Below are 24854 nucleotides of genomic sequence, written 5' to 3'. Positions count from 1 at the left end.
AAGAGGGTAACGAACTAACACAAGACCACAAAGCCAGTAAGTGCTGGACCTCGGATTCAAATTTTGATCTGTGTGGCTGGCTGCGAAGCCCACCCTATAAAACATTGCTATATATATATATATATATATATATATATATATATATATATATATATATATATGTTTTTTAATCAAGATTACTAAGTAAAAACCACAAAGCCTTAACAGGTGAACTGCAAATTAATGAAAATAAGTAATCAATACTTAATAAAAGAGGATAAACAACTCTTTTAGAGGAATCTGGGTCTCATGCCAATGGAGGAGAGAAATGAAGACCAAAGCCTAGCCAGGCCATTCTTCATGGCCACCTAGGACTTTGCCTTGCTGCCTGCCTTTCCTACCTAACCATGCCTACCTTACCTTTGCTGATCTTCATCTTCTCTAAACTCTCAGAACATATTGCCTAAAATGTGTAATTTGCTACCCTACCAAATAGTCTTGTGTTGTTTGCTCTCAGTTCTCCTGTTTTCTCATCTAGATCATAAGCATGTTAAGGACAAGGTATTTCAAGGTGTGACTATAACATGATTGATTTGACTTAAAGAAACCAAAACAACAAAACTTGGACGTCTAAGAAAGATGTCACTTTGGAGAAACTGACTAGATACTTACTCCCAAACATATCATTGCTCCATTCACTATAGAAATGACTCTTTAGAAGTGGTCTTTACAATTGCTAGCACATGTGAAATGTGACAAATCTTCATCTCCTGAGGATGTCTTTGAGCAACCGAAGAATCAGTGGGATAACAGTGCACCCTTTTATAATGAGGTCCTTAAATATTTATCAAAATACATAATTTCTGGAATGTTTGATAGAAAGCCCCAAATCTCTGTCCTTTCATCCCTCATAGCACCTGGTACAATACAGTTGAATGCACAGTAGGCACTCGAACCTGACACTGTCAGTTGCTTGCCCACTTCCTTCCATGCTGATATAACTGTGATTTTATTCCAGTTGCAATGTGTTCAGTCTCAGTTAAGGACTAAGTCAACTATGAACATCCTATCCCCTGCTTGCTAAGCTTGTCAAGGCACAGGGACGACGGGATGATTTTTCTGATAAACATAAGGGCAGACACGGCTCTTCTCTCCTTCCTTCTGCCTCTTTCCTCCTTTGAATGTGATTCTGACTTGGGGCATAGTGGCAGCCACCTTGTGATAATGAGGGAACAATATGAGTTTGGTGGTTTATCTCTGTGATCTCTCGCCTCCAAACCCATAATCCCAGTCTAATCATGAGAAAAACATTAAACAAATTTCAATTGAGGGATGTTTTGCAAAATATCTGACTAGTACTCCTCTCAAGATCACAAAAACAAAGAATATCTGATAAACCATCATAACCAAGAAGACTCTAACTAGATAAAATGACTAAAAGTGATATCCTGGATTGGATTCTGGAACAGAAAAAGGGCAGTAGGTAACAACTAAGGAAATCTGGGTAAACTACAGACTTCAGTTAATAACAATGTATCGCTATCATTTCATTAATTGTAACAAATGCACCATATTAACAGAAGATGTTAATAATAGGGAAACAAGGTAGGAGGTATTAGAGAATTCTGTACTACTCCTTTCTCTGTAAATTTTCCAAAATAAAACATTTATTAAAAACAAAAATAAACATGGTAAGTGGAGCAGAAAGACAGGAAAAGCCTAGGTGCCTGCAGACATTGTTGACTATCTGAACAAAACCAATAATTGCTTACTGCCAGGTTTCTAGTTATGTGAGAAAATTTAATTCCTATTTTTAAATTTCTATTGGTTTGGGTTTCCTGTTACTTGCAGCAAAGCTGATCTAGCACTATAATTACATAAAGGAATGGTGGTTAGAAGAATAGCCTACCATAGTGCCTGGTACATAGTAGGAGCCCCTACAGGTTGGAAGATGTTATATAATAAAAGAAAAAAATTGCCTGATCTTTGCCCTGGGTTCCTAGGAGGTAACTTCTAAGACCTTTGCCATTTCCCAAGTGAGAGGAATGTCTCTGTTGTTCATGAGCCCCTTGGATCACATCTGAGTTTGTGCTAACAAGACTTAGGATATGGACTGATGACCAGAAAGACCAATTATGCAATTAGAGGGTTGGGGTTTTGAGCCACTTCATTCTCCCAGGATCGCAAAGCAGCTGGACATTGAGTTCAATTATGTAGGCAATGAACCAACCAATCATGCCTAGGTGATGAAATCCTAATAAAAACTCTGGACATCAAAGCTCAGTGGAGCTTCCTTGAGGGGAATACATTGATGCACCAGAAAAATTATGTGCTCTCACAACATGGGGAGAGAGCCTGGAAGCTCCGCATTTGGTACCCACTAAAAACCTTGACCTATGTGTCTCTTCATTTGACTGGTTCTGATTTATATCCTTTGTAATAAAACTATAATCATTTCAGAGTTCTTTGTCATTTAGTGAATTATTGAACCTAAGAGGATCATGGGAATACCAAGTTTGCAGCCAGTTGAGTAGCAGTGCAGGTGGTCTGGGGACCCTTGAACTTTGGCCGCCATCTGAAATAAGGGCAGTCTTATTGGGCTCTGCATTAATTATCTGTTGCTAAGTAATAAATCAGCCCAAAACTTGTTGGCTTAAAACAACAAACATTTATTATCTTAGACTAAGTTTCTCTGTGTTAGGAATTTGGATGCAGCTTAGCTGGGTGCCGCTGGTTTAGAGTCTCTCATGAGGTGAAGGTGACAGCCGGATTTGTAGTCACTTCAAGGCTCATTAGGGGGAAGATCCACTTCCCCGCTCACATGGCTGTTGGCAGGTCTGAGGTGCTCAATGACTACTGGCCAGAGACATTGGTTCCTTGACCCATGGTCCCCTTTGAGGGACAGCTCACAATATAGCAGCTGGCTCTGAAAAGAGTGAGAAAGCCAGAGAGCAAAGCAAGATGGAGAGCAAGCAAGATGCAGGGTCAGTCTTTTTGTGACCTAATCTCCTAAGTGGCATTCTAACACTTTTGCTGTGTTCTCTATTAGAAGCAAGCTATTAGATACAACCCACACTCCAGGGGAGAGGATTACACAGAACATGAATATCAGGAGATAAGGGTCACTGGAACTGTTATGGACTAAATATTTGCACCTCCCCCCAAATTCATACATTGAAGCCATAACCTTCGATGTGATAGCATTAGGAGGTGTATCTTTGGGGGAGGCTAATTAGGTTTCAGTTAGATCATGAAAATGGAGACCCCATAATAGGATTCGTGTTCTTATAAAAGGAGGAAAAGACACCAGTGTGTCTCTGCCATATGTGAATAGAGTGAGAAGGCAGTCCTCTACAAGCCGAGTAGAACTTACCAGAACTGACCATACTCACACCTTGAACTCAGACTTCCCAGCCTCCAGAACTAGGAGAAATAAATGTCTGTTATTTAAACCATTCAGTTTATGGTATTTTGTTATAGCAGCCCAACCTAAGACAGGCATCTTGCATGTGGAGGTAGAAGGTCCATATAGGCAAAGATAAGCATCATCTTAAAAGCAGCCTAATGTATCCTCCAAATTTAATTCTCAATGACAGATTAAATCATGGCGTGATGTCATCATCGTCCCTACTGCACTACATTTTCTGGCCTACCTTTTGGTTATGCTGTTCCTTTAGTGGAAATGCATGCCCAAATCTCTCTCTCTCTCTCTTTTTTTTTTTTTTTTTAAGATTTTATTTATTTGACAGAGAGTGAGCAAGAGAGAGCACGTGAGCAGGGGCAGAGGGAGAGAGAGAAGCAGACTCCCTGCTGAGCAGGGAGCCCAATGTGGGGCCCAGCCCTAGGACCCCAGGATCATAACCTGAGCCGAAGGCAGACACTTAACCAACTGAGCTACCCAGGTGCCCCTACATGCACAAATCTTACGTATCTTCAAAAATGCTGTTCGATTTCTTTCACATATTGTGTCTTACTGATCCTCAAAAATAACTCAAATATTTTAAGACAAGTAATATTAACCCTATTTTATAGATAAGGTTCAGAAAACAATAGCTGCTTACACTTACTGAGCACTTTGTGGCAGCCCCATACCAATGGTTCCTCATACTTCATCTAGTTAAACCTTCATGACAGTGTGTGTTGGACATTAACCTCCCCACTCATAGTTGGAGAAACAGAGACCGAAAGATGTCAAAGAACTCAGGATGCCTGGGTGGCTCAGTGATTGAGTGTCTGCCTTCAGCTCAGGGCATGATCCCTGGTCAGGGGCACTTATAAATGTTACCTTTTTTAAAAATTGTGATTAAATATGCATAACTTATCAGTTTAACCACTTTTAAGTGTTTGGTTCAGTGGTATTAAGCACCTTGGTATGCAACCATCTCCCCAAACTGAAACTCTGTCCCCATTAAATACCAACCCCCTAACTTCTTCCCCCAGTCCCTGGAAACCACCATTCTATTTTCTGTCTCTATGAATTTGACAGCTCTGGGTACCTCATATTTGTAGAATCACACAGCATTTGTCCTTTTTTGTCTGGCTTATTTCACTTAGCATAACATCTTGAAGTTTTGACCATACTCTAGCATATGTCAGAATCACTTTCATTTTCAAGGCTGAATAGTATTCCCTCGTATGTATGTACCATGTTTGTTTCTTCATTCATCCATTGATGGACACTTGGGGTGCTTCTACATCTTAGCAATGGGTGTCCAAGTGTTTCGATTCTTGCTTTCAGTGGCTTCAGGTATGTATCCTGAAGTAGAATCACTGCATCATATAGTAATTCTATGTTTAATTTTTTAAGGAACTGTTTTCCATAGAGACTGTACCATTTTACATTCCAAACAACAGTACATAGGGGTAAATATGTACCATTTATTTGTTTGTTTGTTTGTTTGTTTGTTTGTTTAGGAGGGGGCACCTGGATATGAACTGGGGACCTCTTGATGTACAGTAATATGTACCTTTTAACATGACTTCTAGAAATGTATCTTATATACTCTGTTCCTTGAAGAAAAGATCTTTTGACATTTAACACCTGAGCAACACCTTACATATAATTGAAGCTTGGGAAATATTTTGTTAAATAAATGAACAAAGAGGGTATCAAAAAATCACTATCTTGAAACAAGGAATCTGCTTGTATTTGAAACATACTAAAAAACTTCAGATAGGGCAGCCCCGGTGGCACAGCGGTTTGGCATCGCCTGCAGCCTGGGGTGTGATCCTGGAGACCTGGGATCGAGTCCCCGGTGTGGGACTCCCTGCATGGAGCCTGCTTCTCCCTCTGCCTGTGTCTCTGCTTCTCTCTGTGTGTCTATGAATAAATAAGTAAAATATTTTTTTTTAAAAAAGTGGGGGGGAACCCTGGGTGGCTCAGCAGTTTAGCGCCTGCCTTTGGCCCAGGGCGTGATCCTGGAGTCCCGGGATCGAGTCCCACGTCGGGCTCCCTGCATGGAGCCTGCTTCTCCCTCTGCCTGTGTCTCTACCTCTCTCTATCTATGTCTATCATGAATAAATAAATAAAATCTTTAAAAAAAAATAAAAAATAAAAAATAAAAATAAATAAAAAACTTCAGATAAGAGCCAAATAGCTTCTGAAGGGTGTGCCTAGAGAGACTTTCTGAAACTGGTACATAAATCCAGAGTTTCATTTCTTAAAAACAAGTGGTACCACAGTATATTTCTTTTTCTCTCACCAGGTTCTTGTCAACACTAGGTTCATCTCCTAGTCCTGTTTCTTTTCTAGGCTCACAATAAAACTGATTTAAAGTAAAAGTTTCTTTAAGAATTATGCTCCAATATGCTGATCTGAAAATAAATTTTCCAAAATTATTTTTTTTACCCATAAGTGAGCCATCAAAGATTTTCTGGTGAAATCATCTTCTCAGAACTTATACACAGGTTATAAACTTGCTTCTGTCAGAAGCAACTAGACAATATTTTTGATTATCATCCATTTTGAAAGTCTAGGTCAGATTTTAATGCAGAAGCAATTAAAATGGACTCATAAGCCCTTTTATTTTATTATTATAAGTAATAACTTTGTATTACAGGGAAAGTACTGTTCAAGTGTATATTTAAGATTTTAGTTTTTAGGGATCCCTGGGTGGCACAGCAGTTTAGCACCTGCCTTTGGCCCAGGGCGCGATCCTGGAGACCCGGGATCGAATCCCACATCGGGCTCCCGGAGCATGGAGCCTGCTTCTCCCTCTGCCTGTGTCTCTGCCTCTCTCTCTCTCTATCTCTCTCTCTGTCTCTCTCTCTCTCTCTGTGACTATCATAAATAAAAAAAAAAAAAAAAAGATTTTATTTTTTAGTGCAGCCCAGGTGACTCAGCGGTTTAGTGCTGCCTTCAGCCCAGGGTCTGATCCTGGAGACCGGGCATTGAGTCCCACGTTGGGCTCCCTGCATGAAGCCTACTTCTCCCTCTCTCTCTCTCTCTCTCTCTCTCTCTCTCTCTCTCTGTCTCATGAATAAATAAATAAAATATTTATTTAAAAGGATTTTATTTTTTAGAAACGAGTTCATGGATTATTTTCCTTATAATGTTTTTCCTACTATATTATTGATCATTAGTACAATAAGGTGGAAAGAAGAGAGGAAGTGAAGTAAGTAAATGATGCTTCACCAAACCCTATGATAGACATACAATAGAGGAGGTTAGATATTTGCCTCAGATGATATTTTATAATCCTTGGGAATTTTGGACAACTCTGATTATTCAGGGCAGTAAAAATCATTTCTTAGTTGCCTAGCATAAGACCTCACTTCCTCTTGAAACTCACACCTGCCCCCATGAGTCTCCAAACCCACATTTCCAAGTACCAACCCTCCTGGCCTTAGCTTATTAGACCAGGGGTGAACACTTGACCAGAGCTAAACCAATCAGCCTCTTTTCTGGGGGCTTGCCCTTGTACCTGGAAGACCCCGATTTGTTTGCTGGCTACTCGAGTTGGGACATAACCTCCAGACCTCTTGGTCAGTCATGTGTAGTCAACAGCATGGGGAGAAGTGAGAAAACCACTTGTAAACAGAACATTAGGGGAAAGAAGAAAGAGTGTGGCTGGGAAGGGGTGGCGGTTGGAAGGAAGGTGGGCAGGAGCTGGACACCTACAGGGTTCTGAAGGCTTTCCAATTTCTGGCTCTCATAGTGTTTGGGAGTCATTAAAGAGCCCTATAGTCTTGACTGGATCCCAGCAGATGGTTTAATTTTGAATTGTGTGTACATCTACATCAGGATAACGGAAGAGGGTTAAGCTCCAAGATGGAGCAGGGTGATGAGGGAGGTCCTAGGGAATCTGGCTGGGAAGAACAGGGGAAAGGCAGAGGCAGAGACACTGAGGAGAGCTGGAGGTTTGAAGAGAGGAGGATGACTTTGGTTGTGCACATGGAGCCTGTGGAGCCTGCAGAATGACCAGGGGGGACATGCAATGGGCACTTGTAGTTCTAAAGCTCAGGAGAGTGGTGTGCACCAGAAGGACAGGTTTAGGAATTACTAACATCTCAATGGTATTCGCAGTCATGACAGTTTACAAGATCACAAAGGGAGATTGTGAGCCACGAGAAAAAATGAAGGTCCATGACACAGCACCAATAATTTAGGGACAGATGGAGAACAAAGGAGCCCAACAGGATGCTTTGTGTTGAGAGAGAGAGAGAGAGAGAGTAGGAAAGCACAGCAGCATAGAAACCAAGAGTGTTTTAAGGAGAGAGAAGTCAATAGATTGGACTGAGTAGAGGTCTAGGAGGTGTCCACTGGATTTAATGATGTGAGCATTGGCACCATAATGAGAATGTCTTAGAGGAGTTGGGGGTGCGGCAGAAGCTTGATGGAGTCAGAGGAATGAACGGTGGGTAAGCTGCAGACGTGGGATGTGGGGGGAAGGTGGTTAGTCAGCCCTTTGGAGAAATTCAGCTGTCAAGTAGAGGCGAGAAAGAACAGGAACTAGAGGGCAACGTGGGGTTTGGGACTTTTAGGGGATCTGAAAGAGATTGGAAAATGTTTAAATGCCTCACAGGTAGGAGCTTGTAGTAGGAGAAATGGAGACGTGGACCCCAATGGATAAAGCTCTGAGAACATAGAGTATGAGGTTCATGTCCAGGGTGATGCTGCCCTTGGTAGTGATTCCTAAGGGGAAAAAAAGGAAGAAAGCAGGAGGGAGCAGAGGGGGAAGCTGAGCTTTGGTGAAGAACTAATGACAAGTCTTGGTGGACCCCATGGGAACTGGAATGGCTCTACAGAGTTGTTCTGAGTTAGGTCAAAAGACCTGGGCCTTTATATTCTGGCACCCATCAGTCACAGGATGCCAGCTTCCCTGCCAGGGAAGGGCATGACCTTGAGTGAGGTGGCTCTCCATAGCTGAGGCAATTCCTAAAGGGACCTGACAGCTGAAGACTCCCTCTAGGTGGCACTCCCCACAAACAGGGTAACAAACCCTTCAGTGAGGAGGGATGGGATGGGAGTACACAACACAGGATCCCTCACATTTCTCTCTTTTACCAAAAATACAAACTTGAAGTTCCTTGGTCCCATATTCAACTCCATCCATTGTCTGGCCTCTGCCCTCCACTCCAGGCTTCTCACCCACCTTATAGTTCAGTCCTACTCCTCACTCTGATCCCTCTGTACCTTTCCGCTCCTTAGTCTGACATGATTCTATTTATCTGGTTCTTCCTTTAGAATCTATCTCAGATGTCGCTTTTCTAGGAAATATTTCCCTGATTCTCCCAGATAAGAGTAAATCTCTTCCTTCTCTCTCCTACCTTGTGTATATTTCTCTTTTTTGCATTTCATTACCCTGTGTTGTCCATTATCTCTTTCCCTGATTAGGCTATGAGCTCTCTGAGTGCAGGGACATTGTATGAATGATTTCAATCTCCCTGGCCCTGTGTGTTGGGCATAGAGGAGGCACTGAGTTACCATTAGTTAAATGAATATGTGAATTAATTTATGAATAGATGAATAAATGAATCAATTGACAGAACTTGGGCTCAGTGTGCTGACTAATCTGAAGGCTAGTGCCAAGGAGGGTCAGCAGCCATATGAACAATAATGTCCAATGGGCATGGTGAGTCCTAGTCCAGCCTATCTTTTTTTTTTGAGAGAGAGAGACCACGAGTGGGGGTAGAAGTGGGGGAAGAGAGGAGAGAGAAAGAGAGAGAAACTCCTAAGCAGGCTCCACGCCCACTAAGGGCTCGATCCCATGACCCTGAGACCATGACCTGAGTCAAAATTAAGAGTCAGATGCTTAGCTTGCTGAGCCACCCAGGTACCCCCCTGGTCCAACCCACCTTGAATCAACAGCCAAGAGGTCTTCTTTGGTAGGTGGGGGCAATAGGATTTCTGGGAAGCAGTGATCCACAAAAGGAAACAGCATTTTCATTCTGAGAAGGAATGGGAAGGGGCTTGGTAGGGATAGGGAAATATACTATGTCAATGGAAATAAGACTTCAGCTATTGGCTGTGAGTACAAAGATAGGTTATGACCACATAGAACCTTGGAGTAGTGTGGGCTGGCAGGGCTGGAAGTGTGGGGCCGAGGTCAGAGTCTCAGACTAAGGGTATAATCTGGTACCAGTGGGTTTGGAAAAGGGAGATGACAGCAGGAGGAAAAGGAGGTCCAGGGTTCCCCCAAGCCCACTGCATGCTGAGCTCAAGAAGACAAATCCTAGATTCATCAGATCTTGTTGGGTCTGGGGCAGGGTGCTTCTGAGCCTGCTTGGAGTGGGCTCATTACATGGTCTGGCAGGTTCTTCCTTCTCTACTTCCCTCCACAAGTACTTGTTTTCTTCAAGTATTTTCTTATTTAATCCCCACACTACCTTTAACGGTGATATCCTTTTTATTTAATAAACACAGATATAGAACTGACCATGTGCCAGGCACTGTTCTTAGCACTTTACAAATATTAATGGATTTGATGTTTGTAATGGCACCATAAAGTCGATAGGTACTTTTATCCTGTTTTACAGTTGAGGAAATGGAAACATGGGGATTGAAGTTACATAGCTAGCAGGTAAATGATAGTTTGTATTTTATACAACAGAGGAGTTCATTCATTCATTCATTCATTCATTCATTCATCAAGTAGTTATAGATAGCTTTCCTTGGATAAGGCCCTGCCCCAGGCTGTAGAGTACAGTGCCAAATAAGGCAGGGGAAATCCCAGCTTTCAGGATGCTCCCAGTTTGTGTCCTGCGTTCTATTCTGCTAAAGCTTGTGATTGCAGGTGTTCTTCATGGATGCTTCCTAATCACTTGTGTAGAAATTCTTCATTTTCGGGCTCCTGGGTGACTCAGTTGGTTAAGTGTCTGTCTTTGGCTCAGGTCATGACCTCAGGGTCCTGGGATCAAGTCTCATGTCAGGCTCTCTGCTCAGCAGGGAGTCTGCTTCTCCCTCTCACTCTCTCACTTTGGCCTCCCTCTCTCTCTCCCAAATAAATAAAAAAAAATTTTTTTTTTTTAAAGAAATTCTTCATCTTTAAGCCACCTTAAGGAGAGAGATGTCATCCTCAAGCTCTCTCATCTGCTTCTCTGGCAAATACTTGGCTTGTCTCTACCCAACTCTCCTCCAGTAGGAAGAAAGCACAACTCTATCCCTAGAAGTGAGTGGAATATTTATTTGGCTTCCAGCTGTATCTTCTTGCCTTTGTCCTATGGTTGCCTTCACCTGGTTTGTGGTCTTCAACAATTCATCTTTGCCATCACTTTGACAACAGCAACTCTGAAGACAGCTTCTTCGACTGCCTCCAGCCCTCCAGGCACCTACTAGGTGCCTCCATAGCTCACAACACATTTTGTGAATGCTGAGGACATTGTGTCACTTAATTCTCACAACAATTCTATGAGAAAGATCTTATCATCTCCATACTGTAGATAAGAAAAATGAGGCTCAACAAAATTAAAGAACTTGCCCAAGATCACCCAGTTATCACATAGCAGAGCTGGGATTTGAACCTGTATCTGACTCTGAAGACCAAGCCGGGTTTTTCTTTTTTCTGTTCTCTTTATTTTATTGCATTAGAAATTTATTTCCTTCACATATACAGAATATAAAACCTATCTTCACGATGAATTATGTCTCTCTGCTCTCATTTTTTCACACAAAAATTAATGACCACTTCCTGAAAAAAACTGAAATAAATCCAGAAGCCCACACCCTTAGCCAAGGCACTACACCGCTGCTACTTAAGCTTTTGTTTCTAGAATCCTCAGATATTCAACATATATTCCACAATTATGCAGTTGCTTACGGGTCTTCAGTTGTTTCATGTATGAATTTCTTGTTTGCTCAGCTTGATTTTTATCCCCTGTGATCCACACAGTAAATACATAATAAATGTTTGTTGAATGAATGGATTTTACATGTATCTTGCTGAAATATACACAGTTCCGTTTGATTCACTAGAGTGGCATACCCGAACAAGAAATAATTTTTCTTAATGTGTCCCTTATAAATTGAACCTGACCATATTTGATTAATTTCACATCATACATTTTTATTGCACCAATCACTCTGGTATCAGGTCATATTTATTTTAAAAACAGATTCACAAAGGGTGCTAGGCTGGAGTGACAGTATAAATATGTTAATAATAAAAATAATACTAAAGATATTTTACTGGAAACTCTCACATGCTAATGATGAGTAAGTGCATTCTACAGAAATATGTTTGATTTACAATGCAATTAATTTCAAAAAGATTCAGATTCTATATCATATCTTCTATACTTAGATAATGAAAACCAAAAATGAATATTCTGGCCATAAAATCAGAGAAACAAAAATCACCCTAAAGACCTTTAGCATTTTAGTTTGGACAATAGCCCAATCACTGAAAATGGTGCCATTGTCAGATCAAATGTGTCCAGATTAGGAAGATCCCCCTGGGTAGCCACAGTGATTTTCTACTCCTCAGACCATTCCTGCACCCAGTACAGCCCTTGCAATGCAAAACACCACATATTATCCAGTGACCGAAGAGCCCTGGCGCTTTCAATCATGCAACGTGAGGCTTTGGGGGCTTCTTGTTCAGGAGGAAACAAAGTCTTTCATGTTAACTCGTATTGTGAGATGTGTGAGTATTTCCATAGTTAGGTATTTGGGCTGTCCTAAGATCCTGCTAAAAAGGAAATGCATTCTTATGCCCTATTTAAATTGCAAGAAATAAAAAATGTGCTTCATTTGGTATTTCATCACTTAACTCAGATGTTATAAGAAAGCATGCATTCTTATGCACACTTTGGGGAAAGATGCCCATTTTTGTAATAGGATTTATAAAGTTGACTGTGCCTGCTTTGTATCCAAGAGGGGAAGAAGCAGATGCTGCTGAGCCATCAGGCACCACAGGGATCTTCCCATCAGTGCAAAATGGTTGCATTTTTCCCTCATTTATTGAGGACAGATCTGCTGTGATGTAGCAGACACCAGACTTGTAGCTAGAACTATTTTGGCTTATTAAACAAATCTTGTGTATAACTTTGGTAAAAAAAAAAAAAAATTCTAATTTCCAAAAAAGAAGCTTGAGGTAGTGCATTTTTATATTTCTCTGGCAGCAATTATTCATCTTAAGTACAAATAAACTGTAGAGTGAATTATCATAATTTTCATTGAAAATACCCACAACTCAAAACAAACAGAAAGGTATTAAAGTGGGCCTTTAAAAACAGTCTCACGGCTTAGTAGCCAAATCATATCCCCTGAGGCCCAGAACCATGGAGAAGAAAGTAAAAGAAAATATGTGAGAGCTTTTTGCTATAAGCTTTCTAGTATTATGTTACCTTTTACACAGTTACTTTGAGAAAAATGAAAGTTTAATCTAAAATTAAAATAATAAGGTAATCTACATCAAATGAGAAAAATGGAAACAAAATAAGTTATAGCATAGAAAAACTAGTTAGGGATCCCTGGGTGGCGCAGCGGTTTAGCGCCTGGCTTTGGCCCAGGGCGCGATCCTGGAAACCCGGGATCGAATCCCATATCGGGCTCCTGGTGCATGGAGCCTACTTCTCCCTCTGCCTATGTCTCCGCCCTCTCTCTCTCTCTCTCTCTGTGTGTGACTATCATAAATAAATAAAAATTAAAAAATAAAAAAATAAAAATTAAAAAAAAAAAGAAAAGAAAAACTAGTTAATGATGCTTAGATGTTTTGCAGTTTACCATCAGCCCCTTCCAATTAGGAACCATTTTACTCTCTGGGTATGTATTCTTTTAAGGACTTGAAAAGCAAGGAGGGCAGAGATGACTATTTACACTGAGGAAATTCTGTGTTTCCAAGGGATTTTTTTTTCAAGGAATGTTTAATATAAATTGATCAGTACAACTTTGTGCATTCTCACCATCTCTCCCACCTGATCTTCACAAGGACCTCATGTGGGACAGACAGGGACACGGTGGTTGAGAGTCAGAGCTTTGTGCACACCTGAGTTTAAATCCCTGCTCTGCAGATGATCTTGAACCACTTACTTCTCTAAGCCTCAGTGCCTCATCTCTGAACTGGGTACAATTATAGCAGTTACTGCTTAGGACTAGTGTCAGCATTAAAGGAGACGATGCATGCAAAAAAAATGATTTAAGTATTCCATAAATGTGAGGGGGAAATTCTAAGCTGAGTTTCAGACTCCTCTTCTGTTTTTTTTTTCCTCTTCTGTTTTTATAGCATGTTGTATGCAGCACGTCCAAACTACACCATTTTCTGTGTGATAATGAAGTTCTGATCTTTGTTCCACTTCTCCCTGCCACGCTGTTCTCTCTAGGCATTGTTTCCTTTTGTCCTCTGACCAGCATGCTTCTTCCATGCTGCTTTCTGCCTCCCGAAAGGTCATTTGCAGTGGCCAGCATGACCAGTGTTTTACCCAGAACTGGTAACATGGAAGAATTAACACCAACCATGTTCATGCTTATTTAGTTTCTAATGACCTTGCCAGTTAAGAGAACCAACTTGCTTTTTTTTTTAAGATTTTATTTATTTATTCATGAGAGACAGACAGAGAGAGAGAGAGAGAGAGGCAGAGACACAGGCAGAGGGAGAAGCAGGCTCCATGCAAAGAGCCTGACGTGGGACTCGATCCAGGGTCTCCAGGATCACGCCCTGGGCTAAGGTGGCACTAAACTGCTGAGCCACCCGGGCTGCCCCCCAACTTGCTTTAAAATAAGCATTAAAACATGAAACTCAATTGTTCTTAGGTTGTCACAGCTAAGTTGCCAGATTCCCCCATTCCCACCCCACCTGGAACACTCCCACCCCACCGGGAAGGAGGGGCAGGCCAAGGTTGGGTGAGACCCATGGGACTGTGGTGAGGTCTGGCTAGGTCTGGAGTTTTTAATGTGTAAGGTTGGAGGGCAGAGAGAGACCAGAAGAGCAAGTCTAAAAGGGGCTGCCTTTTGAAGAAGCTTGTCAGAAGGCAGGAGGAAAAACACAGCAGAGAAAGGGCAAACCAGAAAGATGGGTCTGCCTGAGGGTTCCTGACTCTGGGTGGATTCACCCAGCTCAGCTTGCGAAGCACCAGCTGGAGGGCAGGAAGTGTTCATTTAATGGATCAGAAGATTGGGGAGATGGTATCTCCACCACTGCCACATCATGAAAAAGAAGCTCATCTATTGCAGCATAGAGTGGTGAAGGGCCCAGGCTCAGAGGGTCCAGCTCCACCCTTATCACTATGCTTAGGCACATGTTACTCCTCCATTCCAAACCTCAGGCTCCTCGTCACTGCTGTGATGTAAGATAGGAATCATTAGAATACTTAATTTAGGTTCCCATCTGTAAAATGGGAATCATTAGAATATTTCATTCATGGGGCAATAATGAGCACTTAAAGACATCATACTTAAAAAGTACTTCACTCAGGATTTATCATTCTCCAGACAGCTCCGTTTCTGCTGAAACGTTACTAATCAGTGAGCCACCTCTGACCAATTTACTGAGTTAAAATTGTAACTCATCCCAGGACTTCCTGTTTTATCTTTCTCCATAGCTCATTCCACTCACTTATTTTTGGCATTACTTATATTTTCAATATAGTCATTCTTCCTCCATTAGGATGTAAGTCCCATGAGGGGAGGGGTTTTGTCTGTGTTGTTCACTGTTTCTATCCCTAGCACCTAGACAGTGCCTAGCCAGGTGCTAATAAATTTAGCTGCTGAATAAGTAAGTGTTGGTCAACATTATTAGGACCATTCCAGGGTCAGAAGCCCTGACAACCCTTTGAACTGGGAAGACAGGGGAATGCAAATATTTAAAAAAAAAAAAAAAAAAAAAAGCCCTAGGTAGGTAATAACTTGTAGAATTTTCACTGGGTATTTGGGTAGATCCTCCATATCAATCGCACAAAATATCCTGGACTCTTAAGGCAAAAGTTAAAGAGGAAGGATGGAAGCCATGACCGGCTGAGATCCGAGGTAGGGAAGGGAACTGCCTATTGTGCTGATCCTGGGAGGGGAGACTGAGGCACAAAGTCTGGAATCCCTCGTGGGGGTCAGGAATTATTTCTATAACTGAGGAGGGCAGAGGGTTTTCATTTTAAAAGTTTATGTTTTAAATCTATTTTATGATTATGCAAATAACATTGGGCTTTGAAATATTAGCCAAAACATACAGATACCTCTAGACCACCAATCCTTCCCTAGAGATAGTCACTACAGTTGTTTGTGAATAGGCCTCTGCCAAAGCATTTGTAAAGATGTAGAGATGTATGTATATCTATATGTATAGCTGTTTGTGTATGTGTGCATATTTTTCAAAATATAAATACTTTCACACTCGGGGCAACTGGGTGGCTTAGTGGTTGAGCCTTTGGCTCAAGTGTGATCCTGGGTTCCTGGGCTCCAGTCCTGCATTGGGCTCCCTGCAGGGAGTCTGCCTCTCCCTCTGCCTATGTCTCTGCCTCTCTTTCTGTGTCTCTCATGAATAAATAAATAAAATCTTAAAAAATCTCATGAATAAATAAATAAAATCTTAAAAAACACCTGGGTGGCTCAGTGGTTGAGCATCTGCTTCAAAGGGCTGGGTAGTGACCCCAGGGTCCTAAGATTGAGTTTCATTTTGGGTTCCCAGTAGGGAGCCTGTGAGAAGCAGGCTGGGCCTCTGCCTATGTCTGCCTCTGTGTGTCTGTCATGAATAAATAAATTAATTAATTATTTAATTAATCTTTCCCAAAAAATGTGATCACGCTCTATATGCTACTTTTCAAATACCTTTTTATCATCTTGTCATATGTGTTTTATACCCCGTTGTTTAACTTCCTAAAGATGTACCTCAGTATTTAATGGCAGTAGGAGTTTTCAAGTTAATGATGAGCAACTGTTTAAAGATACCTTATTTATTTATTTATTTATTACTTGACAAAGGGCGGGGGCCGTGGGAGAACCAGAAGCAGACTCCCCATTGAGCAGGAAGTCATGTGGGGCTTGATCCCAGGACCCTGGGATCATGACCTGAGCTACAGGCGGATGCTTACCTGACTGAGCTTCAGGTGCCCCAATGATGAGCAATTTTAAAAATAATTTTTAATAGGGTTTATTTTTTAGAATACTTTTAGATTTGCAGAAAAGGTGAGAAGATAGAAGAGTTCCCAAATGCCCTGCACCCAGTTTCCCCTATTATTAACATCTTACATTACTATAGTACATTTATAAAAATTAATGAACCAACTAGAGTTTAGTTGAGTTTAGATTATTAGTAAATGGTTTCATTTATTAACTGAATTCCATACTTCATTCAAATTTCCTTTGGTTAATATATTTTTCTGTTCCAGGATCCTACCTAGGATAGCATATTGCATTCAATAGTAGGTGTCCATAGGCTCCTCTTGACCAGAATAGTTTCTTAGACTTCCTCTGGTTCAGGATACCTTAACTGTTTGAGAAGTGCTGGTCAGTTCTTTTTTTTTTTTTTTTTTAAGATTTATTTATTTTTTTATTTTTGATAGACATAGAGAGAGAGAGAGAGAGAGGCAGAGACACAGGCAGAGGGAGAAGCAGGCTCCATGCTGGGAGCCCAACGCGGGACTCGATTCCGGGACTCCAGGATCGTTCCCTGGGCCAAAGGCAGGTGCTAAACCGCTGAGCCACCCAGGGATCCCTTGGTCAGTTCTATTTCAGGATGCCCCTCATTTGGGGTTTATCTGACGTCTTCCTCATAATGAGGCTGTAGCTGTGGGTTCCGGGGAGGAAGACCACAGAGGTAAAAGGCTATTTTCATCATATCATTTCAAGAGTATGTACTTGCAACATGACTTACTATATTGTTGGTATTATCCTTGATCTCTTGGTTGAGGTAATGGATATTTATATTGCACTTTGAGTTATAATCCAATACTACTTTACTTTGTTGCTCAAATTTTTCAGCTTTGACCACTGGTTTTCAGTTGGCTCCTGTGTCCCTTTGAGATACCTCCATCAATGGAAGGTGTTTTTCTTTGTTTTGTTTTGTTTCTTTTTCAACCACTTCCTTACATTCTGGCACATGATGCTTCAGGTTCATCTTGTATGTTTCCTGCCCCAGCCCTGGAATCTGCCATTTCTCCAAGGAGCCCTGGTTCCTTTCATTGAAGAATGGTATAAGAAACCAAGATCTTGGGGATGCCTGGGTGGCGCAGCGGTTTGGCGCCTGCCTTTGGCCCAGGGCGCGATCCTGGAGACCCGGGATCGAATCCCACGTCAGGCTCCTGGTGCATGGAGCCTGCTTCTCCCTCTGCCTGTGTCTCTGCCTCTCTCTCTCTCTCTCTCTCTGTGGCTATCATAAGAAAAAAAAAAAAAAAAAAAAAAACCAAGATCTTGGCACTAGGTGTGTTCTTATGGCAAGCAAATTTATTTTTCTTGGAAGAATAAAGATGTCTATGGACTTTCTTGTTTATTCAAAATGAAAATTATTATTTTTAAAGATTTTATTTATTTATTCATGAGAAACACAGAGACAGGCAGAGACATAGGCAGAGAGAGAAGCAGGCTCCATGCAGGGAGCCTGAGGTAGGACTCAATCCCAGGACCCCAGGATCATACACTGGGCCGAAGGCAGATGCTCAACTGCTGAGCCACCCGGGCATCCCTCAAAATGAAAATTATTAATTCAGAATTGCTATCATTGAGACTGAAGGACAAACATATATTTTAAAAACTTATTAACTTTATTGGGAAAAGTATTCAGCTTTTGCAACCTACATATTTAGGACATTTTAGAATTCATGAAATGGCATCACATTACCCTGCTGGGTAAATGTTATCAATTCCACTTCCTGAATGGGGAAACCAAGGCAGAGAGAAGTGATATGACTCTTTCTACCAGGGTCACACAGCTCAGCTGAAGCTAGAATTAGTTTATTCCATTCAAAACAACATTTTGTGCTGAGACTTTGGCAAACAATCAGGAAAAAAAAATGAATGATTTACAGCCCCCCCGCCCTTATTTCCTAAAACCCCTCTCCAGCATCGTTTCCAGATTTTCCTGAAAATTGTACACACTCATCAGACAGAACAGATTCTCCCAGATGAAGCATGTTCTGAGACTTGCCCCTTAACTATTCCCCTTCATAACCAATACTCCTGTTACATAAAAGCAGAAATCAGTTCTTAGGCTATTTCCTAAAGCTAAACCGGGCACTCAGCCTCAAGTACCATAGAGCCAGGTGGGTCTTGCAAATGAACACAGCAAGCTACAGCACAAATATCTTGATAAATGGTGGTTGCCACCTGGCTTTCACTACACCCACTACCCAGCAGGAAGGCAGCCACTACTCAACTGATTGTTGACAAGTAGGCTGCGGTCAGAGTTGCCACATCTTTCCAGTTTTCCAAGGGAAGCAGAAAAGCCCTCAGCTGGCCAAGACTGTGTGGGCTAGTTTCAGCTTTCAAGCTACCTGGGTCTTTTGTTTGCTTGTTTTGTTTGTCTGCTTTTCTATTTTGTTTTTGGTTTTGTTTGTTTTTACTCCTGAGCTAGCATTTGTTCCTTATTGTCGTAGGCACTGTTTTTGCTCAAAGCCATTTAGGTGACAGTATTCACACATTCTTTCGACACCACTTACCTTATTTATTTTTCATTAGGGAAATTTTTTTTAAAAGACTTATTTATCTAGCAGCGCCTGGGTGGCTCAGTTGGTTAAGCATCTGACTTCAGCTCAGGTCATGATCTCGGGGTCCTAGGAACCTACCCACATCAGGCTCCATGCTCAGCAGGCAGTCTACTTGAGGATTCTTTTTCTCTCTCTCCCTCTGCCTCTCCCTCCACTCATGCATGTGCATTCTCTCTCTTAATCTCTCTCTCTCTCTCTCTCTCTCTCTCTCGCATGCGCACATAGGAAGGGGAGAGAGAGCGAGAGGGAGAGAGACAAGCAGACACCTCACTGAGTGAGGAGCCTCACACCGGGCTGGATCCCAGGACCCCAAGATTATGACTTGAGCTGAGATCCAGAGCCCGACATTTGACCGACTGAGCCAGCCACGTGCCCCTCAGGAAATATGATTGAGTATGTAATTCAGTAGTCGTGGACCATTGATACAGAGATAAGTATTCTTGGTAGGGTCACTCAACATGTGTGGAGGTATGTGTTAGCCTAGGACAGATTCTTGAATGATAATCCTCATTCACTGTCATACAAATATTTACTGAGAATCTATGATTTTGTTCCTCCTGTGCCGGTCATGAGGGATGCTATGATGAAATATGTCTATGCTCAGGTTCCTTCTAGTTTAGTACATTGTCTTTCAGTGAGGTGAGTGAGCTAGGAAGATGATAGAATCACAAGGAGGACTTAAAATAACACTGTTTGGAGACCCAGACATCTTCTTAGCTCAAGGGCAACTTTAGCTTTCCTGGATTGTATAAGGTCCAGCACAGATCACATGCACATGTGGTGCTTAATACATGCTCATTGAAGGTGATGATAATGTATTGAGATAAGGAAAATCCCAAACCACACTCTAGGGATGTGGTTCAGGGGTGGAATGCATTAGAAAGAGTCCCTGTGAGAGAAGGCTAAAGGAATTGAGGTTCCCTATACTATATCATGGAGAAAAGAATGGTATGGACAAAATTGTTTTCTTCAAATATCTAAAGAGATATCGCTCATATGTTTCAAGCATTAGTTCTTGTCTACTTGGGACAGGACATGAGGGGATTATCTTAAATAACAACAGGAGGGACTTATCTACCAACAGTGAGGGAACCTAGCTGAAAGGATTGTGAGATGGTAGAAGGCTTCGTGATTTTGAGAAAGGATGTAGTTATTTTAGGAACAGGGGCTGATGATTATTATTGGGGAAGTGTAGAGCTTGAGACCTCCAAGTCAGCCAATTACTAGCTGTATGATCACAAGGAAGTGATTTTACCTTTCTGGGGGTCAGTTACTTGATTTATTAAGTGGGGTAATAACAGTATTTATTTATTGGATTGTTGTGCGGATTAAATTAGATTAGGTATAAAAAGGCATTAGGAGTATCTGTGCCAAGCACAGACTAAGGTTCAACCAATGATGGATGCTATTCATTGCTGATAATCAATGTTGGTTCTACCCGGGGAAAACAAACCAACCACCACCACCACTCTACACATAAACATAAACTGTCTTTTCAGAGACATCAAACAAATACTGCTGTGTATTGTTACTTAAAGTCTCATCAAAAACACATGTTGTGAACACTCAGAAAGTGAAATAAATACGTGATTAAAATAATGGAGTCAGTAGAGTGAAGTGGTTAAGAGCATGGAGTCAATAAAATATGTGAGCACTTAGAACAGTGCCTGCCACCTAGGAATTGTTTGCCACAGTGCAAGCTAAGGTCAATTTTTAAGTGAGAGCTTCAAAAATGACCTATACGAGTTCTCAGGTGGGAGAAATTGCTCCAAGTTAGTGTGCACCAAAAAAAAAGAGTGGATAAGGTTTGAATGCACTTAATCAGAAGATCTCAGTTGTCTCAAGCAATGAGCAATTATTCATTATTTAGATGTCCTAAGCTCTTATTTTTAAAACATTTGCAAACACTACTTTGAATATCCTCCTTGTCAGCTTCGAAGAAAGACATTTGTCTCTGATATTTTGAATACATCCAAGAAACAGTCCTCTACATTGTGATTGTGTTCTATAAACTTGACTTCATAGCAATTATAACTCTGCAGCACATTTAACTTACTAATATTTATTGAAATATTTTTAGCTGCAAAAACATTTTATGTTCACTATTATTTATTAATGCCCTGTTTTAAAATATTACACATAAAATTTATTCCAGTGCACATTAGTAAATAAATTATGCTTGTAATTTCTAATGCATTTTTAATTATAAATTTATCCATGTCTACCTTTATTTATGATAGTAGTGTCTCACTGTTGAACATACTGTATATTAATGGAGACACTGTTAATTATGCAGTCTTAGAAGTTGCATTCGACAAAACATACGAGTCTGTTTTTTTTATATCCTAAGTCCTGTTAACATCAATTAATTTAGGAGTTGGCACTCACAGTAGTAGTAGCTAACCTTCAGAGCAAGAAAAGATACTCTTAGCAACTGGTTACAGGGCCTGGATTTGGGGAAAAGACTGCAATTATATATAAATGTAGGCAGAGAAATGCTATCTAATGCCAGCCAGATGTTTCATTTTCACCCCAAGTATCTAAAAAGGGATACTGGGCAGCCCTTGTGGCGCAGCGGTTTAGCGCCGCCTTCAGTCCAGGGCGTGATCCTGGAGACTCAGGATCGAGTCCCACCTTGGGCTCCCTGCGTGGAGCCTGCTTCTCCCTCTGCCTGTGTCTCTGCCCCTCTCTGTCTCTATGAATAAATAAATAAATAATCTTTAAATAAAATAAAAAGGGATACTTATCAGAAATAATATTCAGTACAAAAACAATAGAACAAAGCTCAGTGAATCTCTGCTGAGCCCCCAGAACTGATCTGTACTTAAATGGTATCTGCAAAGCATTGTTTTAAGATTTTCCTGTTGGCTAATGTTGTTTCCTTACCACCCACCAAACTCACCATATTATAAACAATACGTTTACTTTTAAAATTCTTCACATTTGAATGTTATTTTAATGTGAAAAAAATACTATATTGCTCTGTAATTGTACAGTTCTTGGGGGCTTCCTTAAATTTTTTTTTTTTTTTTAAGAAGGGCTGGGGGCTCAATTGGTGAAGTGTCTGACTCTTTTTTTTTTTTTTTAAGATTTTTAATTTATTTATTCATGAGAGACACAGAATGAGAGAGGCAGAGGGAGAAGCAGGCTCCGTGTAGGAAGCCCCATGTGGGACTTGATCCCAGGACCCCAGGATTATGTCCTGGGCCGAAGGCAGGCTCTGAACTGCTGAGCTACCCAGGCGTGCCCCTTAAAATAGTTTGAAAGGATTTTTGACACCTAATTTACTGTTGTCCTGAAATTGCTTTGTACCATAAGAGTGTAAATTCCTATGTTTTCCCTATGAGAGGAAAAAAAACCTATTTTGAAAGGAGAGGAAACCTAAATTGGGGAAATAGCAAGGAAACATATTCACATATATAAAATATTAAGAACACACATTTGTGGAGAAACTAGATGGTGCCTCTATTTTCCCACATCTCTGGCAGGACTTGAAAGAGCATTGCTTTCATCCTTTTAACGTTTACTCTCAGCTCGTTGTCACAGGCTTGGCAAAGTGGTATTTTCCATGTGCAAATTCTGCTTATACAAAATAAGATTTCTGATTATTTCATTTCATGTGCATGTTTTGAGCATCTTTTCATTCAACACACATTTTACCAAGTGTTTATAGTATCTTAAGATTTTAGCATAAAAAGAAATAACAAACGTTCCTTTCCTTATGGCTTGTCAGAGAGACATATGTATCTTGAAAGAACAGAAAATGTGGTAAATATTGAATACAAAGAATGAGGCTCTTCATGTGGTCTAATAGGAGAGGTGATCTGGGAAAGCTTCCTGGAGGAAGCAGTATATATGAGTTGGGTCTTCAAGAATGAATAGAATATCCTTAGAAATGGTTATAATGCCGTGTGTGTATTAAAAGTACCTTGGGGTTGGGACGCCAGGGGGCACAGTCTTTTGGGTGGCCAACTCTTGGTTTCTGCCAGGTGGCAATCTTGAAGTTGTGAGATTGAGCCCTGCATTGGTCTCTGTGCTCAGCATGGAGTCTGCTCGGGACTCTTTCTCCTTCTGCCCCTACCCCACTAAAAATAAATAAATCTTGGGGCACCTGGGTGGCTCAGTCGGTTAAGCAACTGTCAAGGCTCAGGTCATGATCTCAGGGTCCTGGGATTGAGCCCCACATCTGGCTTCCTGCCCAGCAGGGAGTCTGCTTCTCCCTTTCTCTGCTCATGCTCTCTCTCTCTTTGAACCTCCATCCTCTACCATGGTCATCTCCGTGCAATTGGTCTGTCTACTCTCCTCCTCATCTACCTACCTTCCTAATACTGTTCCAGTTGGTTTCCTTTTCACCCTGTCTGTCCACCATCTTGGGAGCTTTTGAGGTCCACATGGCATCTCAGTTCCTTGATGCTCTCTCTCTCTCTTTTTAGATTTTATTTATTTGAGAGAGAGAGAGAACGAGAGAGAGAGAGAGAGAGAGAGCATGACAGCGGTGGGGAGGGGCACAGGGAAGTTTTTCCGAGCAGACTCTGAGCTAAGCACAGAGCCCCACTTGGGGCTCAATCTGACAACCCTGAGATCATGACTTGAGCTGAAATCAAGAGTTGAGCATTTAACTGACTGAACCACCCCAGTGCCCCTGCCTTAATTTCAATAACTTATCCCTCCATTCTACTTCAGCCAGGACCTCACTCTCACACGGCTCTACATCTAGGTTATTGACATCCATTTCTGAGGGTAACCTCTATCTTCCTGCCTTACTTTACTAGTAGCCTTCATCACGTATGTTCTGGGACCTACAGGCCAGTGACATGAGCCTTTCTGGAATTCTCTGATATACCTATTCAGCATCCATTCTGTGGCCCTATAAAAAAAGCACTCTAAAAAGCTATGGTCTTGGGGGATCCCTGGGTGGCTCAGCGGTTTAGCGCCTGCCTTCAGCCCAGGGCGTGATCTTGGAGTCCCGGGATCGAGCCCCATGTTGGGGCTCCCGGTATAGAGCCTGCTTCTCCCTCTGCCTGTCTCTGCCTCTCTCTCTCTATGTCTATCATGAATAAATAAATAAGATCTCTTTAAGGAAAAAAAAAAAAAAAGCTAAAAAAAAAAAAAAAAGCTAAGGTCTTAAGCTCTTTGACCCCATCACACCTGTCTGGCAAAACTATTTTTATGGATTAACCAAATTAGCTTACTCTTTGTGTGCCTCTATCTTGACTGTTGAAACTAACAGTTTTAGAAAAATCACCCAAACCATTATATTAGTATCACCATAAATTCAGTCTCCATTCTCCGTGGGATCCTCAACATTGTCCTTGAAACATTGTCCTTGAAACCTTATCATATTCCCCTGCACTCCAACTTGCTCACTATTTCAAATCCACTCAAGCTTGACTATAGTTTTCATGAAGGTGGAGTCCCTGTCTGGTTTTTTTCACCACTGAATCTCCAGTGCCTAGGATAAGCTTATATGCACTCAGTAAGTACCTGTCCATTGACGGAGGTGTAGTAGTAGTGGTAAGTGTATCATGTAAATGTTAGCTATGTGCCAGTCTCTATTCTATGCAAGTCATAGGTATTAACTCACTTAATCCTCATGACAACCCAATTAGGTTAGTTAGGACTTTTGGCGTTTTCATTTTACAGCTAAGGAAATTTATAGGAGGGACGCCTGCGTGGCTCAGCGGTTGAGCATCTGCCTTCAGCCCGGGGCATGATCTTGGAGTCCTGGGATCGAGTCCCACATCGAGCTCCCTGCATGGAGCCTGCTTCTCCCTCTGCCTGTGTCTCTGCCTCTCTCTCTCTCT

General features: G+C 41.4%; 1 protein-coding gene across 1 annotated transcript in view; it reads right to left on the bottom strand.

Annotated features, from left to right (window-relative positions):
* PBX3 (PBX homeobox 3) overlaps window positions 1-9377 on the bottom strand; it is a 230121-nt gene extending 220744 nt beyond the window's left edge. Inside the window, exon 1 of the mRNA XM_072777944.1 lies at window positions 9277-9377. Within this exon, the coding sequence (XP_072634045.1) occupies window positions 9277-9368 (92 nt within the window). The 5' untranslated portion in view covers window positions 9369-9377. The remainder of the gene's footprint in view (window positions 1-9276) is intronic.
* Window positions 9378-24854: the final 15477 nt, after the last annotated feature.

This window comes from Canis lupus, chromosome 16 (assembly GCF_048164855.1).
Source record: "Canis lupus baileyi chromosome 16, mCanLup2.hap1, whole genome shotgun sequence".
Classification (NCBI taxonomy): domain Eukaryota; kingdom Metazoa; phylum Chordata; class Mammalia; order Carnivora; family Canidae; genus Canis; species Canis lupus.
This window is presented reverse-complemented; position numbering and strand designations above follow the sequence as displayed.